Source organism: Podarcis pityusensis (assembly GCF_964106645.2).
Source record: "Podarcis pityusensis genome assembly, chromosome: 3".
NCBI classification, from domain to species: domain Eukaryota; kingdom Metazoa; phylum Chordata; class Lepidosauria; order Squamata; family Lacertidae; genus Podarcis; species Podarcis pityusensis.
Genome location: NC_138026.1, coordinates 8068020 through 8082726, shown reverse-complemented (window position 1 = coordinate 8082726; position 14707 = coordinate 8068020). Strand labels below are relative to the sequence as shown.

General features: G+C 42.1%; 1 protein-coding gene across 1 annotated transcript in view; it reads right to left on the bottom strand.

Moving 5' to 3' along the window:
- Nucleotides 1-5339: 5339 nt before the first annotated feature.
- FOXO1 (forkhead box O1) overlaps nucleotides 5340-14707 on the bottom strand; it is a 48780-nt gene continuing 39412 nt past the window's right edge. Inside the window, exons 2-3 of the mRNA XM_080999145.1 lie at nucleotides 10208-11563; nucleotides 5340-8686 (exon numbers count right to left, since the gene is read on the bottom strand). Coding sequence (XP_080855271.1) covers nucleotides 10217-11563 — 1347 coding nt within the window. The 3' untranslated portion in view covers nucleotides 5340-8686; nucleotides 10208-10216. The remainder of the gene's footprint in view (nucleotides 8687-10207; nucleotides 11564-14707) is intronic.

Below are 14707 nucleotides of genomic sequence, written 5' to 3'. Positions count from 1 at the left end.
CCCTACTCAGCCCTGCAGGCAGGAACAAATGGCTGAAACAAAACTTAGAGTGCTCAAGTTTGCTGAATGTATTGTTCATGAAAACTGGCCACATGCTGGGTCCCTTGCAGAACCAACTACATGTGGATATTAGGTAAAGGTAAAGGGACCCCTGACCATTAGGTCCAGTCATGGCTGACTGTGGGGTTGTGGCACTTGCTTTATTGGCCGAGGGAGCTGGCGTACAGCTTCCGGGTCATGTGGCCAGCATGACTAAGCCGCTTCTAGCGAACCAGAGCATCGCACGGAAACGCCGTTTACCTTCCCGCTGGAGTGGTACCTATTTATCTACTTGCACTTTGACGTGCTTTCGAACTGCTAGGTTGGCAGGAGCAGGGACCGAGCAATGGGAGCTCACCCCGTCGTGGGGATTCGAACTGCCGACCTTCTGATCGGCAAGTCCTAGGCTCTGTGGTTTAACCCACAGCACCGCCCGCATCCCTAGCGCCACCCGCGTCCCTATCCATATCCACGTCCATATCCGTGTAATGGGGATATTACCTTGGAATTATTTTAATAAATATTTATCGGAGATTATAGTTAGATACAGAGGTGTAGCAGGGGAGCCATTGCCCCAAGTGCAGTTTTTTGGGGCGACGCCCTGCTCTGCTGTGAGCTGTTGCACGCTTCTCACACTGCTCTCCAGCTGGTGGGTGCCTAGAGAAAGACGTCACAGCTCACGGCACTCGGTGAGCCCTGTGCCGTTTTTTGCAAGCCTTGCAAAGCAGTCTTGGGCTTGCAGGGCACTGCGAGTGCACCCCTCAAAGCAGGGCAGTGTCGGCCAAGTCGGCTGGCAGGGCAGGCAGCGCATCGTGGCCCCGCTTAGCTCCAGTGGACGGGAGTCACTCTGGTGGTTTTTCCTGTCCCGGGCGCCAGCAGAGAACGCTCTGCCACTGGTTAGATAAAAATGCTCAGAGGAAGCCCCCTCTCCAAGCCAAAGAATCGATAACAGCCATACCCAGAGATCAAACAAAATAGCAAGGTATGGACAATGGTCCAGTTTGCCTGCCACCTTTTGATTGTTTCTTAAAACCATAATTTAAAAAGCACTGTGGTTTAATGTGAATATTCAGCGTGCCACTTACATGCTGTAGAAAAGTTCTGCTCCTCCTTTCTTACTGATGCTGAATTGTCGGGAAACAGGTCCCTGACAAGTGGCAACATTCAAATTTGAGCTTGTGGTTTCTCTCCAGACCACAAGTCCAGGGTTGAACGTCACGACAAGCCATACTCTAGCTTATTTCTGAGCAGTGTGGCAGGAACAGGAAGAGTAGAGCAATAACTTTTGAGCAGTATGCCCTAGCATGCTGTTTGTTCACATTAAACCATAGCTTGTGTTAAACTATGGTTTAATGCGATGTGTGACCAGGAAGTGGTTGCTGCCTTGCACTTTGTGGTCTGATTTGCAGGACAGGGTAGGCCCAGGTATGACTTGCAGGGACCACACAGACCTGGGCTCATAGCTAAGCCGTCTCCTCGCTAATGACAAGCTGCAGCGTAGAACTTTCAGGTTCCCATTCTTAGAGCACTATACATGTGCAAGCTTTATCGCGGTTTTGGGTCAGAGTTTGTCTATTTTTTGCATGTGCAGTATTTACTGAAGGGAGAAAAGGAGGGGCTTCTGAGCAACCTGTGCATTTGTAACTTTTTAAAGCTGTTCTTATTCGATTTTGTGCGTCGCCTTGGGATGGATATGAAAGGGACTTAATAAATAATAACACAAGAGAATTTGGGGGATCTTGCCTGTTCTAGATGGAGTTGCCCTCTGAGGGAACATGTAGGCAGCTTAGTTGTGCTATTGAAAACCTATTTGTCCATGGAAGCCACTCCATTGACCTCAAATAGTGGAGGAGAGATTTAATGCACAGAACTACTGAAATATTGAACATATTTCAGTTCAAGGGCCCCAGCTGCTTTTTCTTTGAATTTAAAATGTCCTGCTTCAGAATGCCATTTTGTAGGTGTGAACTTCATCATCACCTGTAGCACGCTTGACAATGAGATAGGCAAATCTCAGGGAAGCGGAGGTGGAAGAGCTAGAAGTATAGGGGGAAATGTATGGAGAGGCATAGAGGCAGTCAGTTAGAGAAAGATGCATAGAGGTGCCTTGTGTAATCACAACCTACTTAAGAGCAAATGTAATAAGAGATTCTTCACCACCCTGAAGAATAGCATTTCCTTGTTAAATTCTATTTAGTGCTCATTACACAGAGCTTTTGTAGGTGGCAGAATGCTTGTTGGAAAAGTGTAGTCAATTCACCCCCTGGCAGTTTATAAAATATCCTCTCGCACACAGTAAACTCCTATGCTGTGTAACAGTGGGCCTAAAACATGGGTAGGCAAACTAAGGCCCGGGGGCCGGATCTGGCCCAATCGCCTTCTAAATCTGGCCTGCGGACAGTCCAGGAATCAGCGTGTTTCACATGAGTAGAATGTGTCCTTTTATTTTATTTATTATTTAAAATGCATCTCTGGGTTATTTGTGGGGCATAGGAATTCGTTCATCCCCCCCCCCAAAATATAGTCTGGCCCCCCACAAGGTCTGAGGGACAGTGGACCGGCCCCCTGCTGAAAAGGTTTGCTGACCCCTGGCCTAAAATCACTGCATTCCTGCCTATTTTGCAGAATATGTAGTTTTTGCATTTCTTTAAGGGGATCATTCAGATTGAGAATGGCTGGCTGATGTTCTCTTTTATTAAGCTAAGCAGCGTGCCAAAGAGCATAACATAGCACATAATCTTGTTCCCCAGAATTGGCTGGCCTATAAATGGGGACTTGAACTTTGTGTTGTTTCGTTCTGCATTTTCCTGTTCAAGGCACGTTTATGTGGGTCACACTTGCAATTGAAAGGTTTTCACTTAGTCTCCTGTAAGAGAGAGAAAAAGGCTCTCACTGGACTTTCCATTTTTATTGGGGTGGTTTCAGTTTGAGAAGCTTTAGCTGCACAGAGAGCTCCTCTTCAGACGAAGATTAATCACAGTAGTTGAAGCGAGCTACTATTTTGTCAGGCTGAAGCTGAATGCAATGGGGGGGCGGCGGCTTGAAATCCAAGCGCTCTTTGAGAGGCAAGTTCGCCTTTTATTAATGAAGCAAAGGTTACTCCGTTAGAGCAGGGAGCCTGCTGGCAATCACTACTGAACTCGGCTATCGGTAGGTACACTAAAAACGACTATTTGCTCCTGGAAAACAAGGATCTTGTCTCTGTCAGGCATCCCAGCAATGGCTAGGCTGGACAACTAACTTATTACACAGGCTGTTCAACAGCTTAGTTGGTGCAGAATTCCTTAGTCTTTTCCCTAACAGAAATATCAAAACACTATTTCAACAGCTGCACAGGCTTTTTTCATGCCTGAGGGTGCTGCTTTTGTCTTTTAGAACCATGCAGAGACTGAGACATGCACACTGTGGAGAATCTTCTCTGTGGATCTCTCTTTCTTTAAACAGGCAAGGGGGAATCCCATAAGGTAGATCAGCTGCAGGACAGAGCAGAGCATATTTCCATTGCTGCTTGGCTGTTGTGGAATGAGCTCCCCGAGGATGCAAATACCTTCAGGTTTTAAACTAAGGTGCAGACCTCTTTTTAAAGTTAGCTTTTGAGGATTAGGGCCGATTCTGTAGTGTTCAGTAATCTCTTTTAAAATGTCAAAACGTGTATGTGAGATGGTTGCATTCAGTTTCTAAGCTACCTGAGCTCAAAGAACACACAAACGGACACATTTAAATGTAAGGCAATAGTTGAGTCATTCTCAGATTTCAAGGAACACTATTATATACTTTTCGTACTCCTAAAAAGGTAGCTTCCCATTCCACGGAATTTGTGTCGGCAAGTGTGGCTTGTGTCTCTGCTCAGCTTAGCTGTCTGCTTGCTACCCCACTGCACGCACGCAGCTGGTTTCCCTTTGTGAAAACGCCAGCCGTGTGGAATCACCCAAACCTACTCCTACCTAGCTTGATTCCCCAATACCTCAACATGAATGGCAGCAAAACACTATTCTGAAGAACAGAATCCAGAATTCTCTAACTCGAGAGGTACTGAACCATATGGCCTTGTTGTTGCCATAACAAACTACTCCCAACAACCATATTTTGCACGCTAGCAAATTATCACAAGCTCGGCTGCCTCCAACTTCTCTCCTCGTCTTTAAGAAACTAGGAAGTCTCTGTATAAACTCTAATGCAGGCATAGGCAAACTCGGCCCTCCAGATGTTTTGGGACTACAGCTCCCATTATCCCTGACCACTGGTCCTGTTAGCTAGGGATGATGGGAACTGTAGTCCCAAAACATTTGGAGGGCCAAGTTTGCCTATGCCTGCTATAATTTAAGCATATTTTTAATAGTGGATGTCATAGGAAACTGGTTTAAGAAGTGAGGTAGTCTCCTCTGCAGCCGTAAACACACAAAAGGAGCAGGGAAGGAGCTATAGCTTGTGGCACGTTCATATGCAAACTGTGGTATGTTGGAGTGGCCTGTTGTATCTGAATTGCGTGGCTTGTTTCTCTTTAGTGATTTCATTTTTCTAAGTCCAACAATAGTTCCTGCTGGCTTGAGTGGTGGAGCTTTCTGAAATAAAGGCATCCAATGCATATCTAGAGTCCACATTTGGAATACATCACGCCAGCTGAGTTAGCTCACAGTGGCACAGTTGTACTGTTTACACTCTAGATTTCTACAGATTTCCAGACCTTTGCTTTGGGGTACTAAATGTCTCATATAGAGAAAAAGGAAAGAAGTGTGGAGGATCATGAGAGAAAGAGGAACACGAACAATCTTAAGTTTGGTTCAGTGAATGCAATTTTGGATTGAAATGTGGGAGATCTGGGCTGAAAAATAAAGTACCGTATTTTTTGCTCTATAAGACTCACTTTTTCCCTCCTAAAAAGTAAGGGGAAATGTATGTGCGTCTTATGGAGCGAATGCAGGCTGCGCAGCTATCCCAGAAGCCAGAACAGCAAGAGGGATTGCTGCTTTCACTGCGCAGTGATCCCTCTTGCTGTTCTGGCTTCTGAGATTCAGAATATTTTTTTTCCTTGTTTTCCTCCTCCAAAAACTAGGTGCGTCTTGTGGTCTGGTGCGTCTTATAGAGCGAAAAATACGGTAGCTATTGACTTACTGCATAGCCTTTAGCAAGTCCCTCGCCCCTTAACTTCAGCTACACATATAGGTAATTCATATTTTTGTTTGTATATCTTTATAAAATAAATTAGGTCACTTTGCCAATGAAAGATGCCCAAGACACCACACAAAAATAAGCCACCTCACAGGATTGCAGTAGAGATAAATTAGAAGGGTTTGCACAAGTAACAAAGAAGCAGAATCCTTTATCAGCATACAAGTCTTCATATGAAAGACAACACAATTAAAGCAATATATATATACACATTTATGGCTTTGTACAAAGGATTATTTTATGCTTTTCCAAACATCAGGCACTCCCCACCCCCTACAAATATCCAAATGAAATTCTGCAGCATATAGCAGTGAGAATCCTCCATGTTCTTACAATTCACACAAACAGCATGCAAAGTATTTTCAGGTCAACAGTGCTGCTTATGTAGAAAGTGGGGGAGAGCAGAACGAGGGAGATGCCCCTCTATAACAAAAGTCCCGTTTTAATGCAGAGTTACATATTTATTTATTTTTTGCTTGCATGAACCACAGTATTACTTTTAGTAATTATAAAATACAAAAGAAAAATTACCTTACTTAAAAATTAATTTTAAATTAACAAGCCTGAACATTTCATAATGCAAACTGAAAATATTTTAACAAAATAACACCAATCCAGTTATTGATCAAGTGCAAACTTAAGGTTGCAATCCTCGCACACACCGCCATGGAAGTAAGTCCCAAAGAAGTACCTCCAAGCAGATTTGTGCAGAACTGTGCTGTAAGACTGTAAAAGAACTGGTCCACTTTAATCATCTTTTCTCCTTTTCCTTGGGGATGCTCTGTTGAACTGTCAGCATTCAAGAATACATCTGATTACCATTTTAGTCAACTTTGTCAGTTTATCTAAGCCGAGGTCTCAGTAATGCAGGTAATTAATATAACACACAAACAATATATTACAGAATTAGAGTAGTTCTGTTGCAGAATACATTTCTCACAGACTAACAGAGGTGTGAAAAGCCCCAAACAAGGCTGCTTGGTATATATTAAAGATCCACACAGTCCACAAAGCCATCATTTACATTTTTAAATCTAAAGTACTATAGAAATTAAGATCTATCGAGAAGCATATTCAATCCGCAGTTACATGATTTGTTGCATTATACCACCCCTTGATTAATGTTTTGATTCCCTAGAAACTACTTAGCAGATTTACTAGGCTACGTAATTGGGAATCGCAAGTGTGGGGAGAGCACTGTTGTACCAGGTCCCATCTTCAGGCTTCTCATAAACAACTGGTTGGCCACTTGAGAGAACAGGATGTTGAGCTAGATGGGCCACTGGACTGATTCGGCAGGCTCTCAACATTTTGGGTGTCCAATGTGCTAAGTATGACCTTTCTGCTTTCAGGGATATGCTAAACTTTGTGTAGGTAAAACTGAGCTGAAGACTGGATGAGACGGATGAATGTTTAACTAAGCTCAGGAATGCCTTTTCTTTGATCTCCCCACTCCCCTCCCAGGTATATATTATATATTAAATGTTTTGATGGGACACTAAGTCTCACTGGAATTCCTTGGGGAAAAGAAGCTGAGAAGGGGCTAAGGGCAAGGAAACGCATGCTTCCTGGCCAAAAGCAGGTTTTGACCACCGAAGGGACCCCTGACCATTAGGTCCAGTTGTGGCTGACTCTGGGGCTGCAGCGCTCATCTCGCTTTATTGGCCGAGGGAGCCGGCGTACAGCTTCCGGGTCATGTGGCCAGCATGACTAAGCCGCTTCTGGCGAACCAGATCAGCACACAGAAACGCCGTTTACCTTCCCGCCGGAGCGGTACCTATTTATCTACTTGCACTTTGACGTGCTTTTGAACTGCTAGGTTGGCAGGAGCAAGGACCCGAGCAACAGGAGCTCACCCCGTCGCGGGGATTCGAACCGCCGACCTTCTGATCAGCAAGTCTAGGCTCTGTGGTTTAACCCACAGTGCCACCCAGTAAACATGTTGAAAGGCACCTTGGGGACTGCACCCTAACCTCCACATGGATGGTTTATGGCACATGCTCATCACCCCTCACTCTCTTAAAAAACATCAAAGTATTCCACAAAACTTATCTAATTCTGAAACAGGGACACAGTGGCTGGCTAGGTGTTACAGGGTTCCAGCTCCCATCTTCTCTGACCAACGAAAGGTGGTTGATAAACCCAATGACGTTGGTATGCCAAGGAGCCACCAAAACGATAGCTCACAATTTTGTATATTCTATATAATTACTTGCCTCTATGTTGTAAACTTGCTCTCCTAAACCCCCTGCAAAGAGAGTAAACTGTGAGGGCTTTGAGGAAACACCACCTAAAGCTATTGTTATTTCTATGATTTGAGACTGCAAAGTTAGTCGCTGAGGTTCTTTCCTGCAAGATGTGGTCTTATACCATAATGTAATATAAAGCAGCTTCAGGCTCTTTGAATAAATAAGAAGAGGAGGCAATGGAAAAAGAAATGGCAGACCCTACAATTAAGAACAAGTGAAACTAAAAATGGATTTGCTAGAACGACGTTAAGCTGAGAAGTTTTTGCTCCTGGAGTTACAAACATTATAAAACTCTAGTAAAATAAATACAAAAATGAGTATATGAATATACAAACCATTTAACAACACTTAACACTTTGGGGTAGTCAGTGTTAATTATAAGAAATAGAAGTTTTCTGTATTTATAGACCAAGAGATCACCTTTGTGCCAGGAAACCACCTCCCACCAAAAATTACACCTAAATGTCTTCTCTTTAGAAATCTTACACAGTGCTAATATAACCCCCCCCCAATCTAGTTAAAATACTGTATACAAAATGTTATGAATGTTATTAGGCATCTTGGATTCTGCAAGTTTTTAAGGAGCTCATATAACAAAGTAGAGATGTAAGAAAAATATCTATATGCCTATTACAAAAATTCAAGTTGATCAATAAAATTGAAATCAATCAGGAAGTCAGCCCCACAATAAATCTACATAATCAAACACATAGGCGACAAAGCAAAGCTTTCAATCTGCTCTCTGATTTGGAAGTCCAAATGGCCAACAACTTTGGTTAGATCATATTCCACGATGTGTTCTCATACAAAATGTGCAATTTTAATACACTTAAGGCAGTTAATCCGGCTGTCTGCAGCTCTCTATGAGTTCATCAGATCAAAAGATATATGGGATGAAAGGTTTAAAACTATCACGGTATTAAAAGCTTTAACCTTTTCTTGGGTCAATGCAAAACATGATGCACAAGTATTTTCTTCGTTCCTACGACACTGTAGTGAGTTTGGCACTTCCAAATAAAGACATTTCCAATGGCACATTTCTTACCAATAGCAGCAAATAATATGCAAGTATCTTGCAAACATCCTGTACAGGAAAAATGTATCTGCTGCCAAGTCTGACAAGAGAAAATAAAATACAAAAAGAAAAAACAAAGAGGTTGAAGGACATCTTTGGACTTCCTTGTTCACTTCCTGCGGTCAGAGATGTCTGAAGTACTTTAAATTACAGCCTAGGATAATGGAAAGAAAATACACAATGATGGAAAGCAAAGAAAAACATTCAGCGTGCAAGACAAGAATGCATATAGTGGTATCCAAATACCTAAGAGAACCAAGAAGCAAAGAGTCCACTGCTTTATGGAACACATCCGTGTTTTATAAATGTGAGCCAATTTCAGTATAATATTGGCAAATCCATGTTAAATAAAATGTTGTAGAATTTGTTGGTTTTTTAAAGGACTTTCCTGGAAAGGACCATTTCTGGGTGAATACCTTAATGCATGCCTGCAGGCACATTTGCAAGCTTTTAATTCCCATATGATAGTCCATGCATGTCTTAGCTTTGAGCATCTTTACATTTCAACGCCCTTGTTAAGCCACACTTCACACTTCTCTTTTATACTTTACTGGTATAAAGTAAATGTATGATTCCATTGTAAACTGAGGCGCTTTGGGGTCACAAACTTTAATTGAGAACATTGAGGAATTCATACCTCAGAGTGACTGGTATAAGTTCACTCTTAGCATAATAGTCTCAGCAGATTTTAAAGAGCACAAATTTAAACTGAGTTACATGACAATTTGCCACCCAATAACTATATGATGCCCTTTGAAAAACCTCCTCCTTTGACATAGTGACTAGCCTCACAAATTGTAGTTTATCTCTTGGACACCTTCAAACTGTGGGGTTTCACCTAAGGTGGTAGCTTGTTCTACACAAGCTGATTTCATGAATCAGCTTGTGTAGAACAGCCCATTTCATTTTTTCATTTTTAAAAAGTTAAGAATAAAGAGCAAGACACTGTAATCTAAATAAGACCTTTGCCTTCACAACTCTACTATGGCTATCTCTGATTTCCAGTTTCAATTAACTTCCCTGAACCTTTTTTCCCCCCCCAGAAGCTGCTATCATATCACAAGAATCAGCATTTCATCTCTTACTCACTCTTCACAAACACCATTCTTTGTTTTATAAAATCATACCCCATCGTTCAACAACAAGGTAAAGCACTGTGTCAAACTTTCCCTTCTAGAACTTATCCCTAACACTACAAATTATAGCTTATTATCTTTGGTGTATATTATCTTCCCATTTCATTCCAATTTTGAATTGGAAATGTTTCTTCTATGGCAGTTAGGGTAATCCACAGTGGAAATTTGTCAGTTTGCAGAGAATTTTTCTGATGCCCTAGAGATTTAGCATGGTTATTTTACTTCTGTTTAGTAAATGAAAACGAAGGTTTTGACACTACCAATCTTGCCACCCGCTTACTGTTACTAATGAACTCATGAAAAGGATTTTTTTCCCCATGGAAAGAAATAGCACTGGAAAACTTCCCATCCCACCTCACTATACCTTCATGACAGAGAAGGGTACAGTATGCATAGCTTCTCCCATTAGCACAATATTATAATGGAAGAAGTCACACCTCCTGAATTCTGTCCTGCCATACACCTGCTGAAGGTACAGGAGCAACCTTTTAGAGTCAGGAACTGATAACCATGTTATGTATAAATAAAAGAGAACCAACCTTCCAACCTTATCCCGAAACCCAGCTGTGTGTTGTTGTCTTTACGCCATGCGACAAGCTTTGGTTAGGCAACACACTGTCAAAGTTAAAATCTAATGTTTCCCCATCCATGAGCTCATTCCGAATTATTGACTCCATATCACAGTCCAATCGTTCAATCGACATGTCATCTAAGTCACTGGGAAGCTTCTCCTGATGGAAAGAGACAATTCCCAGTCTTCCATAGCCATTGCAGCTGTTCACAGTGGTATAAGGGTTTATGCTGTTCATCTGCATAGGGTGGCTCATAGGCACTTGTACTGAGTTTTTCGCGGCGGAGGAACGATTTAAACTCGATGCGTGAGACACAGTGCTAAGTGTGAGAGACAAGGTATGGCTGTTAACTGCTGGTGTTTGTTGGACATGTCCCTGGTGTGGGTGGACACTGGGGGAAATTAGTTTGTTATGGGCCTGTTGGCTGCCATAGGGTGATATTGCCGAGTTAGTGGCCATCAGTACATTCTGTCCCAGCACTCGGCCACTGGGCTGGGAAACATGAGTATCTACAGATGCCAAGATCTCATTGTGTGGAGGTGAGTCAGAAGTAAGCAACTCCTTCAGAAGTCCTACAGGGCAGTTGTATTGGCTGAGGTTTCCATAGCTTGGTTTACTATCTTGAAGAGCTTGCATAGGTATCTGCGACAAGGAGTTCATGCTGGGCTGAGCATAACTGTATTTCCTGTAGTCTGCACTGGGCGAACCTATACTTGTGTTGGATGAAGTATATGAATAACCGGGAGACTGCTGCATCATGGTAGTGGGTGGGGACTGGGTTGATCCGGTCAAGGATGTGTTAGGAGACAAAAGATTGAGGTTATCCAGGAGGTTCTCCATGTTTTCTGAACTGCTCATCTCAGAGAGGCTTGGGAGGGTTGAAGCCATTTTGGTTGTGGATGGAGGGTAGACCATGGCGTGTACATCTCCTTCTCCAAGGTCATCTTGTTCTGGAACAATTGGAGAAAGCCTCCCACTGATTGTACTAGCATTAGAGCTGGTTCTAGGTCTAAAAGTGCTCCAGTTATTATCAAAGTCATCATTGCTGTGAGAGCTGGGGCTTGCGGGCCATTTTGAGAACTGCGTGCCTGGACTGTCACAATTTCCCTCTTGACCTGCCTGAAGAGCTGCTTTTTTCTTTGCAGCTCTACCTCTGCTTTTGGCAAACTTGCTGCTGTTGTCCATGGATGCGGCCCTTCTCCTGGGCGACTTGCCACTTTTGCCTCCTTCCGGATTGAGCATCCACCAAGAGCTTTTTCCTGTTCCTTCGTTCTGTACTCTGATAAACTTGCTGTGCAGCGAGAGGTTGTGACGAATTGAATTCTGGGAAGGAGAAAAAAGTTGCAAGGAAAAAGGTGAGTCACGCTTATCTCTGGTATTTTTCTTCAGTTAGAAAGCCATTTCATCAAATGCATGAAAACTATTGAAATCCCATTTCCCAATGCAATAGTTCACTTATTGCCACGTAGTAGACACAATTTCTCCTTTGGGGTGGTATTCTACTAATAAGTCCAGTCAATGCAAGAATTTCTGCTTGTACAATGGGTTTCCACCCTTCTTCCCCGATTGTGCTCTCCAAATCTAAAGTAGAATAGGTTGGGGGCATCAGGGGGAGGAGAGTGTTCCATTGTAAAAGGAAACATCTTTGCACTGCCGGAATGATTGCCTTTAGCAGTACATTGGATTCCACCCATTATTTTTTTTTAAATCTTTATTGAATTTAAATTACACACTTATACAAAGAATTTACAATCTCATACTACAAAAAGAAAATTAAAGAAAAAACAATTAAGGGGAAAAAATAAAATACAAAAAAAAGAAAGAAGAAAAAGCAAATTTACGTACATTAAAAAACACTTAATCTTCCTAATTAATACGCATTGTTTTTAAGTAAAATGGGGGAAAGACTTCAACATCTCTGCTGTGAACCGTTCCCTGTTTAAGGAAGGTTTGTACGCATAGAAATGTTTTCACAGGATTGTAGAGTTGGAAGGGTCCCCCAGGGTCTTCTGTTTTTCAACCTCATTAGCTGTTTCTATCTATCCTTGGAATTTGAATGCCTAACAACTTGTTTTACTTTATTTGTGCCAGGATCCAGTATTGTGGAAATGTGTGTCTACCATTGCCAAAACGAACTTTTAAAGAAAGTTACCTGTTCTTTACCTTGAAATATAATTCAAGGAAAGGTGTTCTATTTACCACTGCTGTATTGTTCTTAAAGGTTTTAAAACCCTAACCTCAAAGCCACCTCAAGAAAAATCTGTAATCCAATAATAATATCTGTCCAATCAGCCCGGGCTGTTCTCAGAGCAAACCAAAGTCTGAGCATGCACACCATTTCATTATTTTGTTCAGAGAGCTTAAAGTGCTAAATGTTGGCCAAACAAACAGTAACCCCTTTATCCAAGCCATTATTCTCAAAAGTCATAGTGTACAAGTAAGCAATAATGAATTTCAGAGTAAGTGCCTCAGAATAACTGCTCACAGTATGAGTGAATTTACTAACACCTTATATGAATAATGAACTTTACACAAATTATAATCATAGAACTGTAGAGTTGCAAGGGACCCCATAAGTTTTTTTTTAAAAACACCTTGATGCATTTTATATAAAGATAACCAAATGGCCTTTAAAAAGGATCCTTAATTTGCAGCTCCACTGATCAAGTTTCCCCATACCAATTAAAAGGGGTTCCAAACAATGTCAAAAAAGTAAAATTTCAGTTGATTAAAATAGATAACAAACAAGGACGAAGTCAGTACACACTGTTTTACCATGTATACTGCTACCCAAGGAATAAGTGTTGGGAGTAGCAATGAAACATGCCCCAAACCTTTGCTTTCCAAGAGAGAAAATTAGCATTGGAACAACAGAGTTTAGAAAAACTGAATTTGTGGTTTATTACCAAAAATATACAGATCATTGGGAATTGTCTGGCAATTGTTCAGTCGAGTCAATAAAGAGGACAGGAAGGAGATGAGGATGGCTGAGAGATAGAGCATAATGTGAGAGATCAACGAAAGCTGGAGAGAGGAGCTAGTGAAATATAAGAATATGGGACAATTATAGATGGCAGACAGACTTGCAGAAAGCTACACTGGCTTAGAGAAGGGAGTCAAATACAAGTGATGTTTTGCCTGAAATTGTGTAGCTAACTTGCTTGGCAAGTTAAGAGAGGCAAGAAAGGAAGCAGAACTAGAGATAGGAACCAATGCACAAATCAACCTCTCTCACGGCCAAGAGGGCAGATGGTGCCTCTTCCTTAGGGGCCTGATTTGAATCTGAACTGCTGTCCTTTGTAGCAGGACCACAGAGGTGTTTGGATTGTTCTTTATGGACACCCTGGCTATTAGATAACAAGGTGTAGATTGTTGTCAAAAAGCACACATAAAAAAGCAGTGAAGGGGGATGAAGGGAAGACCAAGGTCCCCTCCTGAGCCTCGCATCATGCAAAATCTTCCCGGGTGAATGCAGTGAACACAAGCATTGACAAGCTACAAACTCCCTTGGAATCCTTTCAAAACCAATGAAAAATAACGCACATTGAGGAGGTGAGGGGAAACTGGGGGAGGAGAGAGTTCTAGCTGGAGATTCCTGTTCTATGCTCGGCAATATGTGGGAGGCTATTTCCCCCTAAAACAAAGGAAGGAAAATGTATTGACAGTGCTAGGGCGACTTTCTCATTCCTGCCATGGGAACCAAGTGCAAAGATGTGTGAACACGCTTTGGGAGGAAGTTCTTGACCTTAATGAGTGCAGGTGCCAGTGGATTTGGTGTTTTCCTTCTTTAGGCCTTGGTGAAGCCAATCAGTAGGTTTGCCAGGAAGCTTAATCTCATTATTATTTCGTTAAAAGCTTGGTGGGGTGTGCATGCATTCCAGAGTCCCCTGGCCTGCTGAACAGAGTGTTGGGAACTTCTCCTGTGATGTGTCTTAATGGAGGACAGACAATGTGTATTGCAGCCATCTTTGCCCTGTTTGATAAGCCTCTGCTTAGTATACCTATTTCCATCAAATTGGTGATTTTGTAGGCAGTGTAGAGGAGAAATACTAAGATGACAGCTGTGCTTAACCCTCAGTATCAACATGAAAAAATGGATAAGAACACTAATCACTAGACCCACAATATTGCAAGTAGTCCATGCAACTATATCCCTGGCCTGAAAGACCCAAACTCACACCTGTCTGGTAGCATTTCAAGGTACCCACATTAGTGTTTAAAGCCCTAAACAACCCCCAAATCTCATTATGTAAGCTTTGTAATATGCTGAAGACACACCTCTTTGCCCTGGCCTTTGGCACCAGAGATTTTTTTAAGGACCCACCCTATTCTTCCTATTGTAAATTGTGTTATTTGTTTATTTACTATTATTGTTATTTATTCTTCAAAGGCAGCGTGTACCATGAAACCACCGAGTGAAGCATAGAGAAAGAAGAAGTAATACAGGAAGAACATAAAGGCACATCC